General features: G+C 41.8%; 1 protein-coding gene across 2 annotated transcripts in view; it reads left to right on the forward strand.

Moving 5' to 3' along the window:
* Positions 1 to 23,347, forward strand: part of LOC128531351 (cytosolic carboxypeptidase 4) — a 107,325-nt gene that overhangs the window by 55,262 nt on the left and 28,716 nt on the right. For both annotated transcript variants that reach the window (XM_053505160.1, XM_053505161.1), the window contains 6 exons: positions 3,101 to 3,193; positions 3,313 to 3,461; positions 3,579 to 3,666; positions 3,787 to 3,919; positions 4,425 to 4,578; positions 4,959 to 5,139. In XM_053505160.1, coding sequence (XP_053361135.1) covers positions 3,101 to 3,193; positions 3,313 to 3,461; positions 3,579 to 3,666; positions 3,787 to 3,919; positions 4,425 to 4,578; positions 4,959 to 5,139 — 798 coding nt within the window. The remainder of the gene's footprint in view (positions 1 to 3,100; positions 3,194 to 3,312; positions 3,462 to 3,578; positions 3,667 to 3,786; positions 3,920 to 4,424; positions 4,579 to 4,958; positions 5,140 to 23,347) is intronic.

A 23,347-nucleotide genomic window follows, 5' to 3' on the forward strand; every position in this document is an offset into this window, starting at 1 on the left:
GTACTGAAGTCCACTATCAGCTCCTTTGTCTAGGTAGGCCGTCTCATCGTTGTTCGTGATCAGGCCCACCACAACAGTGTCGTCAGCAAACTTGATGATGGTGGTGGAGCTGGTAGTGGCCACGCAGTCGTGGGTGTACAGAGAGTACAACAGGGGGCTCAGAACACAACCCTGGGGGGCTCCAGTGCTGAGAGTGAGGGAGGCTGAGACATGTCCGCCCATCCTTACTGCCTGTGGTCTGCCAGTCAGAATGTGAGTGTGTGTGAATCAAAATAATCAGATCGTCTCTGATGAACGAGGCGAGGGTGACGGTGCTGAGGGAAAAACTCCCTGAGATGGTAATAGGAAGAAACCTCGAGAGGAACCAGACTCAACAGGGAACCCATCCTCATCTGGGTGATAACGGATAGCAGGGATTGATCTGCACTCATACTGTGTGTTAGAATGTGTATTAAGATATCATAAGATCCTAACAATCATTTTCTGAATCACAGAAGCCACACACAACCTGCACACCTTTTTGAACAAACACTGCTTGTTTTGATCTCAATTCCAAGCATGTGTACGGTACCATGGCCAATTAATTAAAGTCAAAGTCAAAGTTCTTAATGCGAAATTTCATATTGTGAAACATATTTTCCTGTAGGAAATAATGCAAACGCAAATAATCCGTTCCAGCCACTTAAAAATATTACCACCACATTACCAAAATGTGAAATAAATAGAAATTAAACCTCACTTAACCTAACAGTTCCCTTTTCTTCGTGCTCCCGTCCTTGATAACATTCTTGGGACCCGCGGTGCAACTTCTTTACTAAATCTTACACAAAATGCAAGAAAAAAACACAAACAAATAAATAAACTCGCTTGGCTTTTCACTGACACACACAGTCTAAAATGTACGCGCAACTTAGTCGGCGTTCGGTTCGGCTCGGTTCGGCTGACTTCGGCTCGGTTCGGTCGCTTGTATTCAGAGACAAATTTCTTACAAAATTCCAGTTCTTAAGGTAAAAATTCTGAAGGTGAGCTGTTCGTATACCATGGTACCACCGCACAAGCTTTGATCCTACGGTGTAGCTTTCATGTTTGATAGGTCACATGACTGTAACATATAATCATGTCGTCAATCTGAGCTGAATAATGTTTATAAAACCTTAATCACTGTTTGATCAATACGTAGTTCTTCATGTAGCTTATTCCCTGTATAGGATTTTGACAATTGGGTAACTGCGTGTCAATAAACGCAGGAGTAAAATGGAAAGATAACGTTTCTCCTAATGGAATTAGATCCTCCAGAAGCTAATCACACTCTGTGCGACACCGGAGCCGAGTACGTTTAATTTGCAGTGAGTTTAGCGGCGTAGTCGTGTCTTCATTTTCCTCGGCTCGGTGTTTTAACCCTGAGGGAAATTCCAAGTGTGGGGCAAACAGGATGAAACGGCTGCTAATGAATTCCATGGATTTCTGACTAAAAAGCTATTTTAGATGATCACCAGTTAGCAGTAGATCACTGGGGCCGATGGGAAAATTAGCATTAATTTAATTATTTATTCTCAGTCACAGTTAGGGATTACCCGGGAACGTGTCCTGGGAATATTAGGGACGTGATGAGAATAAACCCTGTCTATAGGTTTAGCTTAAATATTCCCTGTATATAGTTACATGTAGCTAATCTGGTCTCAGGGCGGCACGGTGGTGTAGTTCTCCCTGTGCTTAGTGGGTTTCCTCTACGTTCTCCAGTTTCCTTCCACAGTCCGAAGGCTAATTGTTGTTCCCAAAAAGCAGTGTTTAAACGGGCGTATGAGTGTGTGTATGTGTGTACCCTGTGATGGTTCGGCACCCCATTCAGGGTGTACCCCACCTTGGGACCTGTGTCTCCTGGGATTGGCTCCAGGCCCCCCTGGACCCTGTATACAGGATGAAGTGGTATAGATAATGAGTGAGTGAATAATCTGGTGTCAGTGCCAGTATTCCCAGCATGGCATCTACAGTGACTCTGATTACAATGGACATTCCAGTCTCTCTTCCACGCAACAAATCTCCGTCTGCAATATTCCACTAATTTGATTGCTAAAGTAAAATTACCACTGTTTACCAGCGTTCCCTTCAGCCACCTAAACACAGGACTCTAATGGCTTTTCCCTTCAGCTCGGTTGTTGACTTTGCATCTGCCTTCTGCCCCACTGAGGCCGCTCTCATCTACGATTTAATACCTAACGCAGACTCATTTACATATGTACTTGATCCTTCCCCTTTCCGTCTGCACTCCTTTAGAAGTGCCTCTATGTGATTGCTGTTCTTATCTGTCACTTTATTAATACACTACATACTTGATACTTCCATCCTGGAACACTATGGACTGATCTCAGATCTTTCTTTGTAGTTTAAGCACAGTACTGAGCCCACCCTCTTTATGGTTCAATTCTTTCCTCTTCTTTTCTGATTCTGGTCCCTCAGCATCCTTCTCCTAGATTTAGATACACTACTGGCATTACCTGCGCAGACTGGTTTATTTCCTATAATTATCAACACAGTTCTTTGCTCCTTAGGAAATCTAAACCCTCCAATGTCACTGCTTCTCTTGGTGTTCCCCAGGGATTACCCCTTGGTCCATTCTTATTATTATTTACATTTCCCCAGGGCAGATCATTGACCACTTTTTAGCTGATGACCCATGTACTCATCCATTGTCTGCACTAATCAGCCATAACATTAACACCACATAACATTGATTATCAGTTAAACTGGTGACGGGATCATGCACACCCGAGGCTTAACCATGCCCGTGGGGACCAAAGGTCAGGCCCTCCAGTCCACTCGCAGAGAGATCTTCCACTCCAACACGTTCTTAACACACCATGTCATTGTGGAGCTGGCTTTGTGGATCTCACAGGCCCGTTGTCATGCTGGATCTTCACGCTTCTTAGTTCCAGGGAAGGGAAACTGTAACGCTCCAGCACACAGAAACGTTCTGTACAACTGTGTGCTTCCAGATGTCCAGAATAGTTTGGAGAAGAATGAGATACAGATGTGTGATGGTCAGAGCATGTCCGCTTACCTTAACTTTCTCTCTCTCTCGCTCTTTTTCTCTTTCTCCCAGTCCTCACTGTTCCAATAAGGCAGCAGGAGAACCTCTACGTTTCTTCTCCAAGTTTGAGAGCGGGAACTTAAGAAAAGCTCTTCACATTCGCAGGTGACCTTGAACACAAACATCTTAGCCCTGAGGCCAAACTCTGGACATGGACCAATGTTTGTTACTTCTTCTTCTTCTTCTTTTTCTTCTCTCTCTCTCTCTCTCTCTCTTTCCCTCAGATATGAGTATGATTTGATCCTGAACGCCGACGTGAACTCGTCCACTCATCACCAGTGGTTTTATTTCGAGGTCAGTGGAATGGCAGCCAACGTTCCGTACCGCTTCAATATCATCAACTGTGAGAAAAGCAACAGTCAGTTTAACTACGGTAAACACACACACACACACACACACACACACACACACACACACTGTCAAGTCTTTAAAAAGGTAATATTGTGTGTGTGTGTGTGTGTGTGTGTGTGTGTGTGTGTGTGTGTGTTAGGCATGCAGCCCGTGATGTATTCAGTAAAAGAGGCACTTGAGGGAAGACCTCAGTGGGTTCGAACTGGAAATGAAATTTGCTACTACAGGTTCGACACACACACACACACACACACACACACACACACACACACACACACACACAATACAAATACAATGTGGATTGTATTTACCAAACTAAAATCCCTTCCTTTTTCACTTCCTGTTAGGAACAACTTCCAGTCAAGTGAAGGTCACAGAGGTCACTGCTTTTACACTTTGACCTTCACCGTCACCTTTAGACACGAGGACGACGTTTGTTACCTGGCCTACCATTACCCATACACCTTCTCTGCACTGCAGGTGTTTGTGTGTGTGTGTGTGTGTGTGTGTGTGTGTGTGTGTGTGTGTGTGTTTGTGTGTGTGTGTGTGTTTGTGTGTGTGTGTGTGTTTGTGTGTGTGTACATACAAATTGATTAGTATTGCTTATTATTGACTGATTATATTGATTATTTTGTTATTGATTATATTTCATTATTATTTATGTGATGGGGCTGTAAATGTTATTAATGTTCATGTTGTTATTGATGTTGTGGTTGTTGATGTCAGTGATGTTGTTAATGCTGTTATTGTTCTTGTGATGTTTTTGCTGTTGTCATTAATGTTGTTGCTCTGATGATAATGATGCTTTTGTTGATGATTTTATTGTGGTTGTTAATGTTGTGGTTGTTGTTGATGTGGTTTTTACCGTTTTTATTGTTGTTAATTATGTAAATGTTGTTAATGTTGTTGTTTATATTTTTGTTGTTATTAATGTTGTTGTTCATGTTTTTGTTGTTATTAATGTTGTTGTTGTTGTTGTTGTCAGTCTCACCTCCACATGCTGCAGCGTTCCGTCGACCCGCAGAAGGTTTTCTTCAGACAGCAGGCGCTTTGTAACACACTCGGGGGGAACGCCTGTCCTCTCATCACCATCACGGCCACGCCCACCTCTCCCAACTTTAGACACCTGCACCAGCTCAGTGAGTCTCTCACTCACTGACCTTTGACCCTGTGCATTTCAAACAATTACATTTTTTTTGTAACCCAGACATCTAAAGCAATATTAGCTTTATCAACCCACTAGAGGCTTCCTTTCTTCCCTTCCTTCTTATATTTTTTCTTAGACACGTTTGTCATTTGCAATAAACGTGAACGGGGTGAGGGGTATCAGAGGTATCAGGGGTAGCTCAGTGGTAGCTCAGATGTATAATGAGATAAAACTGTAGGTCTCTGGATTCACGAGCTACAGTTTACATTCAGGCATCAGGCAGAAATGTCTAAATCTAAACTGTAGCTCATAAACACTGTGTGGAAATGTTACTCTTTGCTTTTGTGTGCGTGTGTGTGTGTGTGTGTGTAGGAAACAGGCCGTGTGTGTTCCTGACGGCGAGGGTGCACCCCGGTGAGAGTAATGCCAGCTGGGTGATGAAGGGAACGCTGGAGTTCCTCTGCAGTGACGACGCCGTGGCCGAGAGCCTGAGAGAGGCCTTCATCTTCAAAATCATCCCCATGCTGAACCCTGACGGGGTCATACACGGCAAGTAGGTGCACACACACACACACACACACACACACACACACGACCACACGCACACACACACACACTATTACTGTAACACAGGTCCAGTACGGGTGTGTGACGGTCATGGTAGATCCTGAGTGATTTGTGAAAACGCTGTAACTTTGTAACATTTTGTAGCCAATGTGTAGCCAGTGTGTCTGAGATCAAAGCAAGTGATGTCACAGATTAAAGCGCCCAAGAACCGAGCTGGGGTGTGTGTGAGAGGCTCCTAACTCTAAACCCGACGGCTTCACAAACATCCGCTTCACTGCACCTACATCACTGATGTGTTTCTCGTTAAAGTCTGCTTTAAACAAAGTTCCAGTTAAATTCCCCAAACAAATAACAAACACTAAACCCGATATGTGTACGAAATTCTATCACACACTTATTTGTAATTTCTGCTGGAAGGAAAAGTGTGCGTGTGTGTGTGTCTGTGTGTGTGTGTGTGTGTGTGTGTGTGTGTGTCTACGCTTCCTGAGAGATCTCTGTAGTAATTCTGTCTCTCCCAGAGACTAGCAAAATATAAACCTCCAGTATTTTCCACTTTTTTAAAAAGGGAATATTTCAGAGATTGTGCTGTGGGATGCGGCGGTGTGTGATATGGCGGTGTGTGATGTGCCGGTGTGTGATGTGCCGGTGTGAGCGGATGAAGAGAAAAAGGAAAAAAGGGAGAAAAACAAGATATGAGAGGACAAATAACAGGATCTTGTTTACGCCTCATTTCTTATTTAGTTCTAATTAAAATCCAATATTCAATCTCATAACCAGTGCACAGAATAATTGAGGTATTCACAGTGACGGCACCAGGGGGCGCTGCAGCCACACCTGGGAAGTACTTAGCTCTCCATTGGGAAGAAGTAGCTCAGTTCAGCTTTATTTACTCCAAATATTTAAGAATATATAAAGAAAAATCTTATTAGTAGAAAAGATATACATTACTTAAAAAAATTATACATTTATGTTGTACTTTAAAATTTAGAATTTCTAGTAAGAACATAATAATAAAAAGTAAAAGTAAAAAAAAAATGAATGGCTTAAATTAAATAAAAATGAAATAAAATAAACCACATATATTATATGTGGAAATCTGAGTCTGCAATGTGCACCACAGCTTTAAAACCTTTATTGACATAATACAGTTCATTATACTTATGCATATTAATTCTATGTCTAATATTAAATAATTAGTATTATAATCCATATATACTGATATTAATATAGCAGTATGTTTTTTGGGGATTTTTCTCAGATTCATAGTCATGTCCAATTCCTTCCCGTCACTAGGTGGCTCTACATTAAGCTACTACACTTCGGTCGGGAGGGCCGAAGACTATCACGTGTTTCCTCCGAAGCACGTGACGTCACTGACTGTTTTTTTTTTTCTTACTCGCTCGTTTGGGGCGGAGTAACACACTTAGAGGACAGCGCTATCCGCTCCTTCCGCGGATCAATCAGCGCCCTCTAGACCTCCGGCTGCGAGAGGTTACAGCATCACCCGGGAACCGAACCAGCGATCTCCGGATAATAGGGCGAGCGCTTTACCACTGCGCCACTCGGAGGCCCCTTATGTATTTAATATTAAAAAACGGAACCAATATTAAGGACAGAATGTTCAACAAAAAGTTAAACTTATATCATCCAGCTCCAGTCAGATTTAACACACTCATTTACTCATTTCCCAACACTTCATATCCCAACACATAAAGCCCTGACCTCACTTCAACACATTTACACATGTTTGGAAAAGACATTACAGGCAGTCTGATTATGTCTCCGGCGTACTGAGAGAACTTTCTACCTTGATGGTGTCCAAGCTCTAGTGAAACACTGAGATATGTGAATCAGGAGATTATATAGAGAAATAAAGGGAGTGTATACTCTCAGAACTCAGAACGGTGTTCTGTTACACAATCAAAAGTCCTGGTTTGACTCGAACGCTCCTTTTTATAGCATAATTATGCTATTTTATAGCATAATTATTTAAAACATACTGTAAAATTATTCCAATATCCAATATATTTCAAAAAAACAGAATTGTCCCAAAATGTATAAAAGTTCCTGTTTTCAGATCTCAAGCACAGCAATGCGTCCAGTCCCAAAGCCTCCTCGTCGTCAGCATTTACAGCCACGCCCGCTTTCTTCCTGCCGCGCGGCGAGGTGATTAGCCGAGCGAGAGAAGCCGGAGTGTGCTTGGTGCCAAACGCTACACCGCTGTAGTCTTTAACCGCTGAAAAGGAATACGCGAGGGCTGAGTTGTATTAAAATGTTTTGATGCACGGGGGCGGTGTTCCCCATGACACTGACATATTGCGGCGGCCACATGGGCTGCTGGGATACGCAGCAGTGATGGATGGATCTCAGCTTGTGCAGTTCATCATTCGACAGGAATAACAGTGACCACAGCCAGCTTGGCCCAGCCAAACACACTCCTCTGTCATTCCCGCTTTCTTTTTCTCTCCGTCTCTCCCTTTCTGTCTCCTTCAGGGGAAAGACTCGCGGTGACGAACCCTTCCAAGGCTCCACAGCGCTCGGGAATTCTGCATTCGGATTAGTCAGAAAGGCGTCGATTTATTTTCTGTTACGGCGGCTCTGGAAGAAAGTGCAGCGTTGTGGTTTTTGTGATATCTCTGATTCGTTGGTGCGGTGCTCTGCATCGTCGTGGTAATTCGATAGTTATGGAAGGAGTCTCCAGTGTCAGTGGTTTGTCTTATTAACTTTAGGAGAGAAAGAATACAGCGGTACCACGGCGTAAAAATCTTATCTGTTAATCATTTTTTAAAAGTAAATTTCATATTGTGAAACACATTGTCTCATAGGAAATAATGTAAATGTGGATAATCCGTTCCAGCCGCCCAAAATATTACCAACATTATCAATTTCCAACACTATCATCATGTTTTTGCATATATAGTAAATATTCAAAACATTTAGAAAAGACATGTAAATAAAGTAAAATATAAAATTAATAGACATTAAACCTCACCTGAATTTATGATTCCACTTGGCACCGGCTGCTTTAAAAACCAACCGTCCAACATTCTGGGGACCCACGGTGTTACGTCTTCACTAAATCTCAGACAAAATACAAACTACTGCTGTGAATAAATAAAACATGTATAAGTATTAATGAATGACCTGTATGATGTGTCATTTGTACATAACGAAAATATTCATAATAATTGGAATAAAACACGTCAAGAACATCTGACATCTCACACCAGGTCATTATTTCTCTTTGGCATTTCCTCTTCTTGTCTTTCTCACTTTCCCAGAATAACCCTCACACCCACACTGGCCTCCAGACCCACATACTGGAAACTGTTTTCACTTTACGTCTCTCCGTCCTCTCAGACGCCGATCTTTTCTCCACATCAGTTTATGGCGTGTGAAGATCAGCGTCACGCTGCTCTCTGAATAAAGACATCCTATTAAACATTGCTTAGCTCGGTCTTCCTGTAACGTCTCCTCCGACATGCGTTCAGCCTCTCCGTCTCTCTGTCTGTGTTCAATCAGTTTCCAGTTTCCATCTCGGCCGCGGCTTTGCCTCCCTCCTCGGGGGGTCAGTAACCCAAATTGAAGGTGTTGAAGAGGCGAAGCCTGGAGTCGTAACAGATATTGCAGTGCTGTAAAAGACGAGATATATATGCTGCTGGTTTTTGGAGGTTACTGTTGCTTTGGAACGCTGCTCGATCTCCAGCGCTCATCTCTGATGAATAGCATTTCTGACCTCTGTTCTATCTCCTTCCCTCGAGTGTGTCTTTAATGTGCTCAGTCAATTGTAAAATGGAGGACGTCTACCAGGTCATGGTTCTATCTCACGGTCATCACTTTTTTATGAGTTTTTTTTTCCCTTTTTTTCATTCACCGCAAGAATGATGTCTAGAGATTGCCCAGCGATGCCAAATGCGTCCTTTTGTGTTTCAGTCCTCGCTGTGAGACAGGAAAAGATAAGAAACTGCACGACAATGACTAAACATCAAGGCAGGACGTGAAGTCATTAACTCAGTGTCATTAAAAACTCTCATCGCAGCATCTTAAGCCTTTTTCAGACAGGATTGCATGTACATAAGGTCTGGGGGTATATTTTTATTTTACGGTTGCACTTCTGTGAATTTATTATGGTCCAGATCAGCTGTGTGTCTCTTAAGCCTTCTCTCGGGCAAATGACTTGCTGTTTCTCGTCACACTATGCACTCGCCTCGTCCTTTCAGGCCCGTCTGAATGTATTTGATTCTGTACCTAGATGACCTTTTGTTTGACTTATTCTACTTGCTGTGTTGAGTCTCATGCCGCATGTCCCTCCTCAATAGATACTACTCCATGACTCTTCTGGTTTATCACAAACTGAATTAAAAACCTTGCTAAATAACTTGGACACCATGTTTTTAACAAACTCGTGATCCCTCACTACAGCTCTTATCCCGTCCATTGTTTAGTAATTAAGACATTCAGGCTTTTTTCTTCATGTACACATTACTGCAGAGTGATTCTCAGATTCCTGTTAGAAGGCTTGGGGTCAGAGCACGAGGTCAGCCATTATATAGCGCCCTTGGTGCAGACAGGGTTAAGGGCCTCGATCAAGGGCCCAACACCAGCAAGGGCTCAAGGACTCGAACCGTCGACCCGCCGATCAGAACCGTAACACACAGAGCCACCATCTCACCACGGCTCACATGGACACACTAAAGACCTGACAGAGAGAGAGAGAGAGAGAGAGAGATGCTAATATTGAAATGATAAAATACACACAGTTGTTAACATGAACTATAACTGAGATAATCATGTACCACCTCCTGACCAGTCAGAATCCAGCAGCACTGTGGCGTGTAAAAGAGATAAAGAGACGCTAATGTGATTCCGTAATGCGAAGTTTGCCTGAATTTTAACACGCAGCACAGAACGGAGAGTAGCGATACAGCGGGCCGGTCTATAAATCTTCACACTCGGAGTGATGCGTCATGATTAGTTTGTTTGTGACATATATTTTTCTACAGTTAATCTCACTAGCTGCGTAAAAGCTCGTATTTTCCAGCCTGAGTTCTGGCAGCTCATATCTGGCCATCAGAGGTGCAGAGGAGGGGGGGGGGGGGTGTTGGGGTTGTTGGGGGACCGGGGGAGGGGGGGGAGGAGACTCGAGGCTGCTAGATTAAGGACAAAAATGGCAGTTTCATCCGTGGTGTTTCTGCGGGGGAGCGCAGCGGCATTGTGATTGCCGCACTGGCTTGCTCAGCCATGATGAGGTGTGGGGCAATGTCATAAATCCACTGTGCTCCATCAGATCGCGCACCCTCCCCAAATCTCTGCAAGTCCCCTTCAGCACTAAAAGGTGCTTTTGTGGACCACTGCAGTCCCTTTTTTTCCTCCTCTGCCAGAGACTCAGATGTATTCATCAGCACCATTGCCCTCCAGACCTTCATGTTCTTCAGTACCAATAACACACACTGGTTTTTCATCTCGACTGTAAAAGCACTTCCATGCAAATGCTCAGTGAATTTGTACTGAAGGTCTACTACACACGGCAGGAGAAATGTTTGGTAGGAAGCCGCGGACGTATCTTTCATGTATTGAGAATGTTACTACAGCGATACCTCTGCATACGAATAAGAATATTCACCTTAAGAACAGAAATTTTGTAAGAAATTGGAACCATTTTCAAATAAATTTTGGTATACAAGCAAACGAACCGAGGTTACCCGAACGCAGGCTAAGTTATGTAAGTTCTGTACGTTGTAAACTTGTTTGCGTCAGTGAAAAGCCAAGAGAAGCGGGTTTTTATAATTTTACTTAATTTTTTTCATTTTATTCAAGATTTAGTGAAGAGACAGCCCCATGGGCTCTAAGAATGTTATCAAGGACGGTAGCAAGAAGAAAACGGAGTCGCTTTGAGTTCGGTTTTTAAAGCAGCTGGTGCCAAAAGGGGGCTCATAAATTAAGGTTAAGTGAGAATTAATGTCTATTTATTTCATATTTTCCTTCATTTACATGTCTTTTCTAAATGTTTTCATTGTTTTTATATGCAAAAAATATGATTATAGTGCTGGAAATTGGTAGTATTGGTAATATTTTTGGGTGGCTGTAACAGATTATCTGCATTTACATTATTTTCTATTGGACAATGTGTTTTACAATACGATATTTCTCACCAGACAGACACACCTTCTTCAGCATTGTTCATTCAGTGGCTACGCCTTTTACACTTCGCCATTAGTTTATTACAGTCCAGATCAGCTGTGTGTCTCTTAAGCCTTCTCTCAGGCTAATGACCTGCTGTTTCTCGTCACAGCGCTTGCCGTGTCCTTTTAGTCCAGTCTGAATGTAGACGTGTCCTTGATTTTGTACCTAGATGACCTTTTGTTTGACTTATACTACTTGTTTTTGGTCAAAGATTTACAGAAACTTTGGAACTGAACTGGAACATACAGACCAATAGGCCACGCCTTCTTTACTAAGATAATAAATATAAACAGCCCCTGATTTTCAAGGGATACAAGATAAAGTGGCCACGCCTCCTTTACTCTGACCGACTGGCACAAAGGCCACGCATGTTTTAAAAGAACTGACAGCTTTATATATATATATATATATCACACCTCATTTAATAGAACGAACAAACACAGAGGCCACGCCTTTGCTGCACAATTATTCAACTTTTCAATCGTAAATAAAAATGTATAAGCCTGAGCAGTTATTTACATTTACCGCATTTGGCAGACGCTCTTATCCAGAAAGACTTACATTTTTTTTTATCTCATTACCCATCTGAGCAGGTGAGGGTTAAGGGCCTCGCTCAAGGGCCCAACTGGAGCAACATGTTGGTGCTGAGGTTTAAACCTCACCTCATTTACTTAGACAAATCTTAATATAATTGCTTTTATAAAAATATTTAACTATACGTATCACTCGGTGTCCCAGGTGTTGTCCAGTGGTTAATGACACTAACTGTGTGTCTCAGCGTGGGTGAGAGTAGGTCTGTACGGTCCGCAGTACTGAGGAGAGAGCAGCTGTCTGACTAAACCCACATTCACACCCAGTCACAGAAGCACTTTCAGTAAGAACACACATCTGATAACGTTATGGCGTCTTAAACAACACGCCGTCTCTGCACTCATCACTTCTAAGTCCTTCTGAACCGTCCGTGTCGTTCTGTTCACGGCTAACGCTTAGCTACAAAGCTAACTAGCTTCTAACACAAGGCTGAATCCCAAATCCCTCTCTAACCCCTGATCAAGGGCACTACTTGGTGTGTGGAACAAGGGATTGTACACCCTACATAGTGCACTAGCTTTCCATTTAACACTATTTGGGATTCGACCCCAGAACCCTGAAGTGTAAATATACAGTAGATCTGGTGAGTTTCTCAGGACTGTCCACCACTGCTAGAAGTTTAACACCACTCTCACCTCCTGGTAAATACACTGACTGTCACTCGCTAACCGCCGTAGTTGTAGTTAGTTAGTGAAACTACAGTACAATAACTGGTAATTGCTTGATTAAAAATGCATTTCAATATAAAATGGAGTTTATCTTCGATGATGCGATTAGTTCGGCCGCTCGGAATCGATCAGCGTCTTCTTTTCAGCAGGCGACTAAACAGGAAAATATTTAAAATGCATTTTTTTTTTGTTAGAGGATTATTTCCTGTCAGATGTCATCTGACGAGCGTTGTGTTTTCTTCATGCGTGTCTTATCGCTCCACGAGCTCGCTGTTTGACCGCGTATGTAATCACGGCGGGCGATAACGCCAGAGAGAGAGAGAGAGCGCTGAACCGAGCGGCGGCGTACGGAGTGTCACAGGAAATTACAGAAACGCAGAGATTACAAGCGGAGCTGACAGAAACCACACGTTTGAGGACAGATTCATTAACTAATGGCACCCTGCTGCTTACCTCTGATAAGCCCGTGTGTTATCTCACAGGCAGAAATGTCATGAGACAAAAAAGCTATAAACTCAAATCTGTTCTCATACGCGCAGCTTCAAGTCGCAGCGGTCGCTGTTTCCCGCTCCTCCAGAATTCCTTAAATAATGTCTTATAAATAGTTCACAGGCTGGTGTGATGAGGCAGCGTATCTGTTACATGGCTGTATTATTTCTCTGTAAGCATATCTCAGCGATTTATCAACAGTTTACAGTTTATTAAACACCATATCCTCACCATGAGTGTTTTTGCACCCTTTGGTCTCTTGTTTTCTCTCTTTCTATTGTGAAGTAAATAAGATAAAATATATATATACAGCTTCCCCAAAATTCCAAAAAGCGTAAACTCCTCTGCAGTAAAAATGACGGAATAGGTGAAGTTTTTCAAAGCTCTGCGACTGGAGACTCCTTCCGTGCACAGTTGTCTCCACTTACCAAATAGTTTCAACATCTGTTTATTATCAGTGGAGCGTGCGCTGTACATGTCCCTGTTGCTATGGAAACAATAATGTATTAGCACGAGGGCATTAATATTAGCCTGCGCGACTGTCAGAGCTGCTGCAATAGAAAATTAATCAACAGCTAATGATCAATCGGGATACAGAACTCAATAGAGTAAATGAACGGAATTAGAGAGTGATTAATGAGTTTAAAATATTTGTAATATCTAAGTAACTTATGAAAGACTTAATGTGAGGACTAAATTAAAAAGTCCTCAGTGGTGGCAGTAGGCTCATATTTTAAATCGTTAATGAATCTTAAAGCCGCTTTAAAGCCATTAGATGTTTGAACACCATCGCACACCACATGGCACTTCATGATAAAGTCAACCCAATCATTAAAAAGTATAAATCTAGACACAATCCAACTTTGCAGAAAGTTTCATCACTTATTGTTCTAATCATACTGTAACTTTCGCTTTAATGTAGAAGTTAATGGACGAAAAACCCACTCCAGGAGCGCCCCTCGGACCCCGGCGATTCTCTCAGCATCTCCCCGCAATAAAAAAAAAAGCCTCTAATAAGCGTGCACTGGGGAACGAATTTGAATAAAATGCAACATTTTAGAGAGAAAATAAACACCCATGGTAATTATTCAGCAGAGGTCTCGGGCTGGTCTGAAAAATCCAGCAGCGCTCTGACAAAAATGTGCAAATGTATTCTGCTGTTTTGTTTGGGGGCGGAATGTAAATCTGGGGAATGGAAACGTCCCTCCATGACACTGGCTCGGTGCCTGAGCTCGCGCTTCATATTTCATAAGTGCTTAGGCAGATTGTCGAGCGCTTAATATGAAATCTAGCCTTATCTTTGGTTTAAATCATCCAAGCAACGGCATTAACACCGTCCTGTTTAATAATTTAATTGGAATTTCAAAAATAAATTCTAAATTCTTTAAAACTGAACGATTTAACTGGACAGTTTGGCCAAACCACTTTTATTTCTCCTTGTTTTTGATTGGGAGGGGATCCAGATTGCTCCCAGGAGACTCGGAGCAGTGGACGCTGTACACCCTGGACGGGGTGCCAATATATAACATTCTCAGACTCATTCACAAACTATCGGCAGATTGTCCAATTAGCCCAATCTTCAATTCTGTCTTTGGAATGTGTGAGGAAACTGGAGCGTTGGGCCCCTGTGCTGAAAAAACAATCCTGTGTTCCAAGTTACTCACTCATCGTCTATAACGTTTTACACGGTACGTTCCTGTACACGGGGTTGCAGTGGGCCTCGTGCCTATCCCAGGAGACTTTGGGCACGAGGCAGGGTACAGCCTGGACGGGGTGCCAATCCATCATAGAGAAAAAACACACACACACACTACGGGCACTTTGGGAATGCCAATTAGTCAAATCTGCATCTCTTCGGACTGTCGGAGGAAATCGGAGTACCCGAGGCAGGAAGCGAACCTGGAGGTGCGAGGCGATAGTGCTAACACCGTGCGCCTAGAAACGTACTAATTTTGTTTCAATCATCTTTTCACTATCATTTGTATTTCCACTATTAGATTGTCTACTGAATTATTTTTATGCAGAAATCTGAAACCAAAAAACATACATCACACTGCAGTATACACGCCGGCACGGTGGCGTAGTGGTTAGCACTGTGGCCTCACACCTCCAGGGTCACATTTACAATTTTACATTAGTGTAGCGTGTGCTCGTGTGATGGATTGGCACCGCGCTCAGGATGTACCCCGCCTCGTGCCCTGAGTCCCCTGGGATACGCTTCAGCCCCCCAGTGACCTGCTGCACGCTATGAGAGACTGAGGAAACTATTCCTCAAGACTGACTTAGAAAATACAAGACCGCCTAAAGCTTTGGAGGCAAAATATGAGGAAAGACTTTTGCACAGGACTGCATTTATTTAATTATTGTCAATTATTAATCATCAGTAAGCACCTTATCTTGGTCAGGGTGAAAGAGAATCCAGATTGTATCCCAGGAACACGGGGTGAAAATACAAACCTCAGAAAGGACGCCGGTGCAGCAACTCAGCTCCATCACACCTGGGGCAATTTATCCAAGTCAAGCCACCTAGTGACGTGTGTTTGTGGGGTTTAGAGGAGGAACTCTGCGTAGCAACGGAGAGATCGTGAAACTCCAAACAGACAAGCTGGAGCTGAGGAGGTTCATTGTTGTCAACCTTGTTGGGATGAAGGCAGGAGATCAAACTTAATAGGACCGAGTGCTAACCAGTAGAACAGTCCAATTAAGGACCAGCATCTAGACTTTGTGGTCTTACACACTAGAGTTTTGTCTCTTAAATGTCCATCTTCCACAGACGGATTGTTTTACTTCTGAATCTCAGCTACTGTTAAAGTCTTCTCCTTCATCCTCATTTATCAGAACTTTTCCTTCCCTCAGTCGCCCTCGGCGCTCATTAAACACCCAAACCCGAGTCTCCGTAAAAGCTGCTTCGTGAGCGTATTTACAGTGTAAAACTCTATGAATGAAAGTCAGCTGAATTGAATAGTCATGCGTTCCTCTATAATGTGACGGGTTTGACAGTTTCCTACTGTATTCCTGTATTTATTCTCCGGCGGTGCCGTGACCCGGATCAGCAGCTGTGGATTTCTGTCACATTTGATCGTTTCTACATAGAAAATTAGATGATTTTTTTTTAACAGAGCAAAATCCAAATAAACCATTAGCTGGAAACTTGTTATTTCAGAATAAATTATGTTAAACTGAGACTGAAGGAGAACTCGTCATATGACCATGACATTTATTTGAATATCTTCTCCACACACTGTTCATTCAGAATTAATATTTTTTTCAGATTGCTGGTAAAAGCCCCAGCCGGCTATGAGATGAGTATCGTTCTACACTTTCTGTAAATATCTCTGAGGTTTGATGGACAGGTCTTCATTAAACACTACAGAGTTCCAGTTTCTTGCACATCGCTGCTTCTTTTTTATGCCCTTACGGCTGGTTAAAACCTTATTCGGATGTTTTTCTTTTTAAATATAAATTGCTGAAATAAAACGAAATACGAAAAATAAGACTTCTGGAACTGTAGCTGTGATGTCATGGAGTTAGATTTGACTACAAGTGGACATTTTTAGATCCTGTATCTAGCAAGATGACCTTTCACCTATCAGGAGATGGTTTGCAGAAACGATACAGAATTTACGAACGAGCTCTCGGAGCGGAGACATACAGTACTGTATCTGCTGAAGCATAAAACTCCAAACAATCAAATATATGACGTAATGCTTCTACTGTACCAAATTGATGTGATCTAGAATGTGTGTAGATTTTTCTTGGGCTCTTCTCCCTCTGTGAAATCAGCCACGGCTCAAAGTAGTTTGAGCGAACTGCATGGACTTTGCTGATGAAGTAGGAAGGCAGGTGAGAAGAAGACCGCTTCTGCCATTGTCTCCAAAATATTAACATTAGTAGACATCGTGCTGAGGTCCAATCTGTTCCACCTACTGTATCGGAGTGTGTAGATACCCAAATGTACTCCGATACAGAACTATCCTAAAGTTTATTCTGACAGGCAGAAGAACCGGGCGGCGGTGGGAATTGTATCAGGGTCCAATCTCATCTACTGTGGAAATTGTGAGAATAAAGCAGCATTAGAGTATATTAGGGATATTAGAAATACTAGATTATAAATACTAGAGAGTGTGTGTGTGTGTGTGTGTGTGTGTTTACCTTTGCATGCAGTACAAACCCTTTCACAAGCCACCCACAGCATGGCCATGTCGTGAAACATCCGCTTCTTATACACACACGTCATTAATCATGATTTGGGATCTTCAGGGCCTGAATGCAAATTTTGCTAATCCAGGTGCGCCTCTATTCCCGTACGCTGCAGTATCTTCGTAGCTCCAAGGCCAAATTAAAGCAGAGCTCTCCGGGCACGATCATGTCTTGGCTTAACGACTACATTTTATGATACAAGGGAAACTTGTTAAAATTTTTATTTCTTGCCCGAGAGCGATGATAAGATGCCACCAACATTTAAACACAGAAGGCAGAGTTGCATTGAAGCCTCTGCTGTAACACGGGACACATTTAATCTGATAAAATATCCCAGTCAAAAAGATGCTGATGTTAAGAACATGGATTCATCGTAGTGACAAAGAATGGACTGTGATCCACATTGGAGCGTGCAAATTAGTGCTCAAAAACGTCTCAGAAATTGCTGCTCTCCAGTGATGATTGCAGATGATTAATTTTCATAACTTACACTTATTCAAATAGTCTGTAGAGGAATGCAATCAAAAATATTTGTTTGTTTTGTTCGTCACACATTCTGTATGTCCTTCTGAAATGTGGATAAGACATACTGCGTCTGCAGTTGGCCATGAACACAAAAAACACTGTGTGTGGGTATTTACCTAGATAAAATATGCGAAAGCTGTGCGAATGTGCGAGTGTGTGTGTGTGTGTATGATTGAGCCAAATCAGTGAGTAAGAAGTGACGTCTCAGTCTGCTACTTTATAAGATCTTGGAGTGAAACACTGATCAGATGCGCGCCAGCCAAAAGTGCAATGAAGACTTCAGATTAAACTGTCATCTGTAATATGATGGATTCACTTCGGCTCCTGGGTTTCAGATTTCTAAGAGTGTTCGTGTTTCATTCTGTATGCTACGCCATGCTGATATACTGAGTTCTGAGAAGTAAATAACTCGCAATGAAGGTAAAAAACGTCTAACTGAGTAAAAAGTGCGGCACAGAGAGAATTTTTTTTTATGACTGCAGGTGCAACTAGCAGCTCTTTACTGTGTCAACTAAACTAAACCTACTAGGTAGTGAGAGAACCAGAGGAATTAGAGCTGGGAAGTAGAAGAACCTGGGACATAACAGCTACTGAATTATAAAAACTACTAAAAATAGAGCTAGGAACCAGGAAAACCGAGGACAGCAATTGGCAAGTGGACCCAGGAACCGGAGGAAGCAGGGAGGCTCCAACTTGGAACCAAGCGAACTATGGAAACCAGAGCTAGGAATTAGAGGAACCAGAATAATTTCAGCTAGGTTGTAGGATAATCTGGGAGGTTCTAGCTATGGAAAAGAATAAAAACAAAAAAGAGCTTTGACAGCTAGCTAAGAACCAATGGCATTCAAGGAACCAGGGGAATTAGTACCAGGAAGCAGGATAATTAGGGACACTACAATTATATATAAGAACTACGAAGGTTAGGGAAATTACAGCTAAGATAAATAGTGCAATCAGAACTAGGAAATAAGGAAACTAGACACACTACAGATATGATTTAGAAGAAGCTTAAACGTTCCAGCTAGAAATTAGAAGCACATGGAAAAATAGAGCTGGAAACTAGAAGAAACAGGCATTCCAAGTAGAAACTAGCAGACCTCAGAGAATTAAAAGCTGGGAACCCAAAGAACTAGAGCTAGGGAGTAGGAGGAAATTATAGCTTGAAAGACATTTTGGAACCAGGGAAATTACAGCTAGGAATTAGCTAAATTACAGCTGACATAACTAGGAAGTTCCATCTAGGAATTGGGAGGAAAAATAAAGCTAGGAACTAAAAGAACCATGAAGAACCATGAAGAACCATGGACATTCCATCACCAGGAAACCAGGAAAGTTCCAGCTAGAAAGCAATAGAACTATGGAGATCACAGCTAGAAACTAGAGGGACTAGAAAAATTACAGCTATGATGTAGAATAACCTGTGAAGGCCCCGCTAGGAATAGGAAGATCTATAGGAAAAAAAGAGCTGTGACCATGCAACCAATGGCATTTTAGAAACTTACCTGGGAGGTTCCACCTAGAAAATAGACTGGGAGAACTGGGAATCTAAGAAAACTAGAGAAAGAAGCATGAAAATTCGAGCCATGAACAGAAAGCATAGAATCAAAGGGGTCAGAAAGGCGAACTACAGTAATAACTGCCAATCAGCCTTAATAATTAATAATCATGCTGATTTCATTTAACATATTCAAATACCCAGGTTTATCTTAATTTAATTTAAAATAATTTCTGCATTATAAACAAATCATACTGTAAAATTGAATTAAGGACTTTCATAAATTGTTAATTTCTTCCACAAATCAAGTGGGCGCAATATGGATGAAGCGCAATATGAATATTCATGCTGCTTTAAGTTAACTTTATTATCATATTGAATATTTCATCTAGCCTTAGGTAACTTCATTTAAATAATAATGCTGCTTAGATTTTGTCTGCTTCTCTTTAAAGATGCCCATTAAAAAAGTTTCCTGTTGGAATAGATACAGAAAAAAGAAAACAGAATTGTGTGTGTGTGTGTGTGTGTGTGTGTGTGTGTTTTCTTTTCTAATTTATTCACGTCTGATTGACGGCATCATTCTCTCCTCTAACTGCATGGTTATTGTTCACAAACAGTTTTTTTTTTAAATAACAAAAAAAAAGGATCCCAAGCTTTCATAAACGCAGTGAATGATTCATGAGGTGGGCTTTTAGCAGTCATGATGGGGTGAAAAATAAAAGCACCCCCTGAAGTATCTGGCACAGTTGAACTCATGCATATTTACACAGAATGCTGGATCTCTCTCTCTCTCTCTCTCTCTCTCTCTCACACACACACACACACACACACACACACACACACACACACACACACACACACACATCTTATTGTTTTGTTCAAATGAGTGAAATACTAAGCGAATTATAGTCTCTATTGGGAGCGGTTTTATTCTAAGCTAATAACCTAGTGGTTAGTACTGTGGCGATTCCGTCTTAGGGTCTGTGTGTGTGTGTGTGTGTGTGTTTTGGTGCTCTGGTTTCCTCCCAGGCGTTCCCAGATCGCCCATAGTGTGTGAGTAGGTGTGTGAATGTGTGCATGCTCGCGCCCTCCATTGGATTCGCATGTACTCTACTCCATGCATTAGGTCGCCTGGGACAGGATCCAGATCTTCCACGACTCTGTACAGGATATATGCCATCGAGAATTAGTGAGAATCCAGCGAGTCACAGAGCTCTGATAGCAAACATATGTCTGACATCGACCCGAAGCATGTACAGTACGCTTTGCGTTTGTTTATTGAGCAGTGTATACAGCGCTGCACGCCTCGGTCATCCCATACAGTACATTATGTTCTAACAGTTAAGATTTCATAACATTATTAATCCACCGCATATCATGTGTGTGACAGCATTTATGTTTTACATTCTAAAACAGTACTAGATTTTTTCAAAGCCATACAATAATACATATGTTACACAGTCGGTAGATAAACAACAACAACAACAACAACAACAACACTAACAGTCAGATGTTATGTTAAGACATGACGGTCAGCTGTTCTGGATCAGTTCTCACAAGAACAGTATTGTGTTGAGTGCGTTTGTGAAACCCATCATGATGAAACTGTCTCTCATGAAGACCTTCCCAGGAAAGCAAGACCCAAACTGAGCTCTGCTGCAGAGGAGAAGTTCATTTAGAGTCACCAGCCTCAGAAATCACCAATTAACAACCAGCACCTCAGATTAGAGCCGTTATAAAGCTTTACAGAGCAGAAGGGGCAGATATACATCTCAATAAAATAGAAAGAAATAAAAATCAGGAAAAGACCATGGAATTAGAACAAACTTTTGAATAAAGCTAATATATCAGAAGTTGAGGCAGAGGCCAGGAGATTATTAGCAAGCGATCAGCAAACAGACTGTTCATACTGGTAAAGGTGTCCGTTTTTCGTCTTCCCAGGAGGACATTAGGGAGTACTGAGTACATCGTCCAGACCTTTCTCTCTGCAAAAATGTCAGCTAGCTTATTAAAGTCAGCTATAAAATAACGTTAAAACCAACATTTTATGAAAACCAATTTAATTGCTCTTTATATGCTGGAAACGCAGCTGTAGCTCATTAAACCATAGATAGTAACTAGTTAAGAGACGTGTTAATGCTGTGAGATATGTAGCTAAACTAGCTAGCTAGTAATGCGCCGTTACTTGTGCTGTAGCACGCCTGGGTCGTCCCTTACTAGAAACGTTAATAACCGTCACAGAATTATTGATATAGTTATTTTCTGGTGATTTACTCCGAGTGAAAGCTTCCCTGAAAACCTCCGATGTCGGAGGGGAACGGCGTCTTTCCCTCACGCCGGTTGCAAGCACGTGAGCGGGCCGACCCAAAGCCGACCTTTCTGTGACGTCAGATGAGCCGCGTAAATGGAGCGCTATGCATCAGAGGATCTGCTGATGTGAGACTTCGCCAAGACGTACTACTGTAGGTGTGCGCTGTCTGGGAGGGTGCTAAAACTTATGACTGAATATCATAGACACATAAACGTGAATCCGTGAAAACGTGTTTAGCGGAGTATGTTACCTTCTCGTCACATCATCTTACTCTATTTTGTTTTTGCTTATTAGTTATTATAAAATAAATTAATTAATTAATTAAAAAATGTAAGAATAGTGCTTTTTAATAAAAGGCTAAAATATAAAGAATATTTATTTTAACAACAGGTTTATGCTCATCATGTGTGTTAAGTAATATCGCTTTGCTATAGTTAAATTTCGCTTCAAACTATTAAATGTTTAAGTGAAAGCTTCTTGTACGGACTAACTGAAATATTAACAAAGCGTCTCGGCTTATTACTGTCTCCTGTCCTTAGATGAAGAAAAGACACCCTGTCACTCAGAATCAGTAGCAGCAATTCATCCCCAGCACCATTTGGCTAACAGCGTCCCACTTCAATTTGCTTCAACAATAAGGACTCGTTATTGCATTACACGTTTCATCTTTCACGGGAACGACGGCGATCCTTCAGAGCGTGATAAAGTGAGAGGACACGCCGGCACTCCAGGCTTTGAAACAGTGTTTCGGCAAATATTATTCCACTGATACTTCACTGAAGTTTGGACATCTTTTAGCTAATCTAGATTTTTAAATGAGGAACGAATGAAAAAGGAATAACAGAGGTGGCTTGCTGCTCGCTTTCCATTTCATAATTCATTAAAATAGAATATCTTACTGGATTTGGATGTATTATTTAAGACAAGGCTGAAATATATCTGATATTCCTCTTCACTAACCATTCACATGATTTTCAAAACTTTATAAAAAAAAAAAGTTCCTTAGAAATGTCAGTCAAGACATGGCAGCATTTCAAACTCCGGTCCTTAGACTAAGCAGTGAAGTTGCTAACTGTATTTCCCGTGGTTCTCCTACGGTAGTTTCTGTTCTCCAGGTCCTACTGTAGGTGTAAAGTCCTCAGGTCTGCAGGCTCCAAGCTGTAGGTTTCCTGGTTGTCCAGGTTTATGTAGCTTCTTCAGTTCCTAGCTATAATTATATAACCCCCATAGTTGTCCTGGTTCCTCTGATGAGTCTCAGATATTCCTATGAAATCATAAAACCTCCTCTCTGTGTTCATGTTCTTATTTTAAACTTGTTTATCTGGTTCTTACTGTAACTTTTCTTGGTTTGGTTTTCTCGCTCAAGCTCGGGGTTACTAGCTCCTATTTATTTATTTTTCAAATTTCTACGTGCAATGTTCTTGGTTCTCCGAGTCCCTACGCGCAGTTTTAATTGTAATAGCCCATAATTATTCCAGGTTGTTGTGCTTCATCGCCATGGTATCCCAAGTTCCTACCTGTAACCAATACTCCAAAGTCCCTAGCTGTAGTATTCTTGGTTCTCCTAGTCCTGCTAGTTCACAGCTGAAGTTTTGCTTGTCTTGGCTACTTATTTCCCTAAATGTTTCCCGGTTCTCCATGTTCCCACCTCCAGTGTCCTGAGCTCTCCTAGTTCCTCGCAGTAAATACTCTGATACAGAAGGTAAACAGTGTAAGTTGTATGATCATTAGG

This window comes from Clarias gariepinus, chromosome 10 (genome assembly GCF_024256425.1).
Source record: "Clarias gariepinus isolate MV-2021 ecotype Netherlands chromosome 10, CGAR_prim_01v2, whole genome shotgun sequence".
Classification (NCBI taxonomy): Eukaryota; Metazoa; Chordata; class Actinopteri; order Siluriformes; family Clariidae; genus Clarias; species Clarias gariepinus.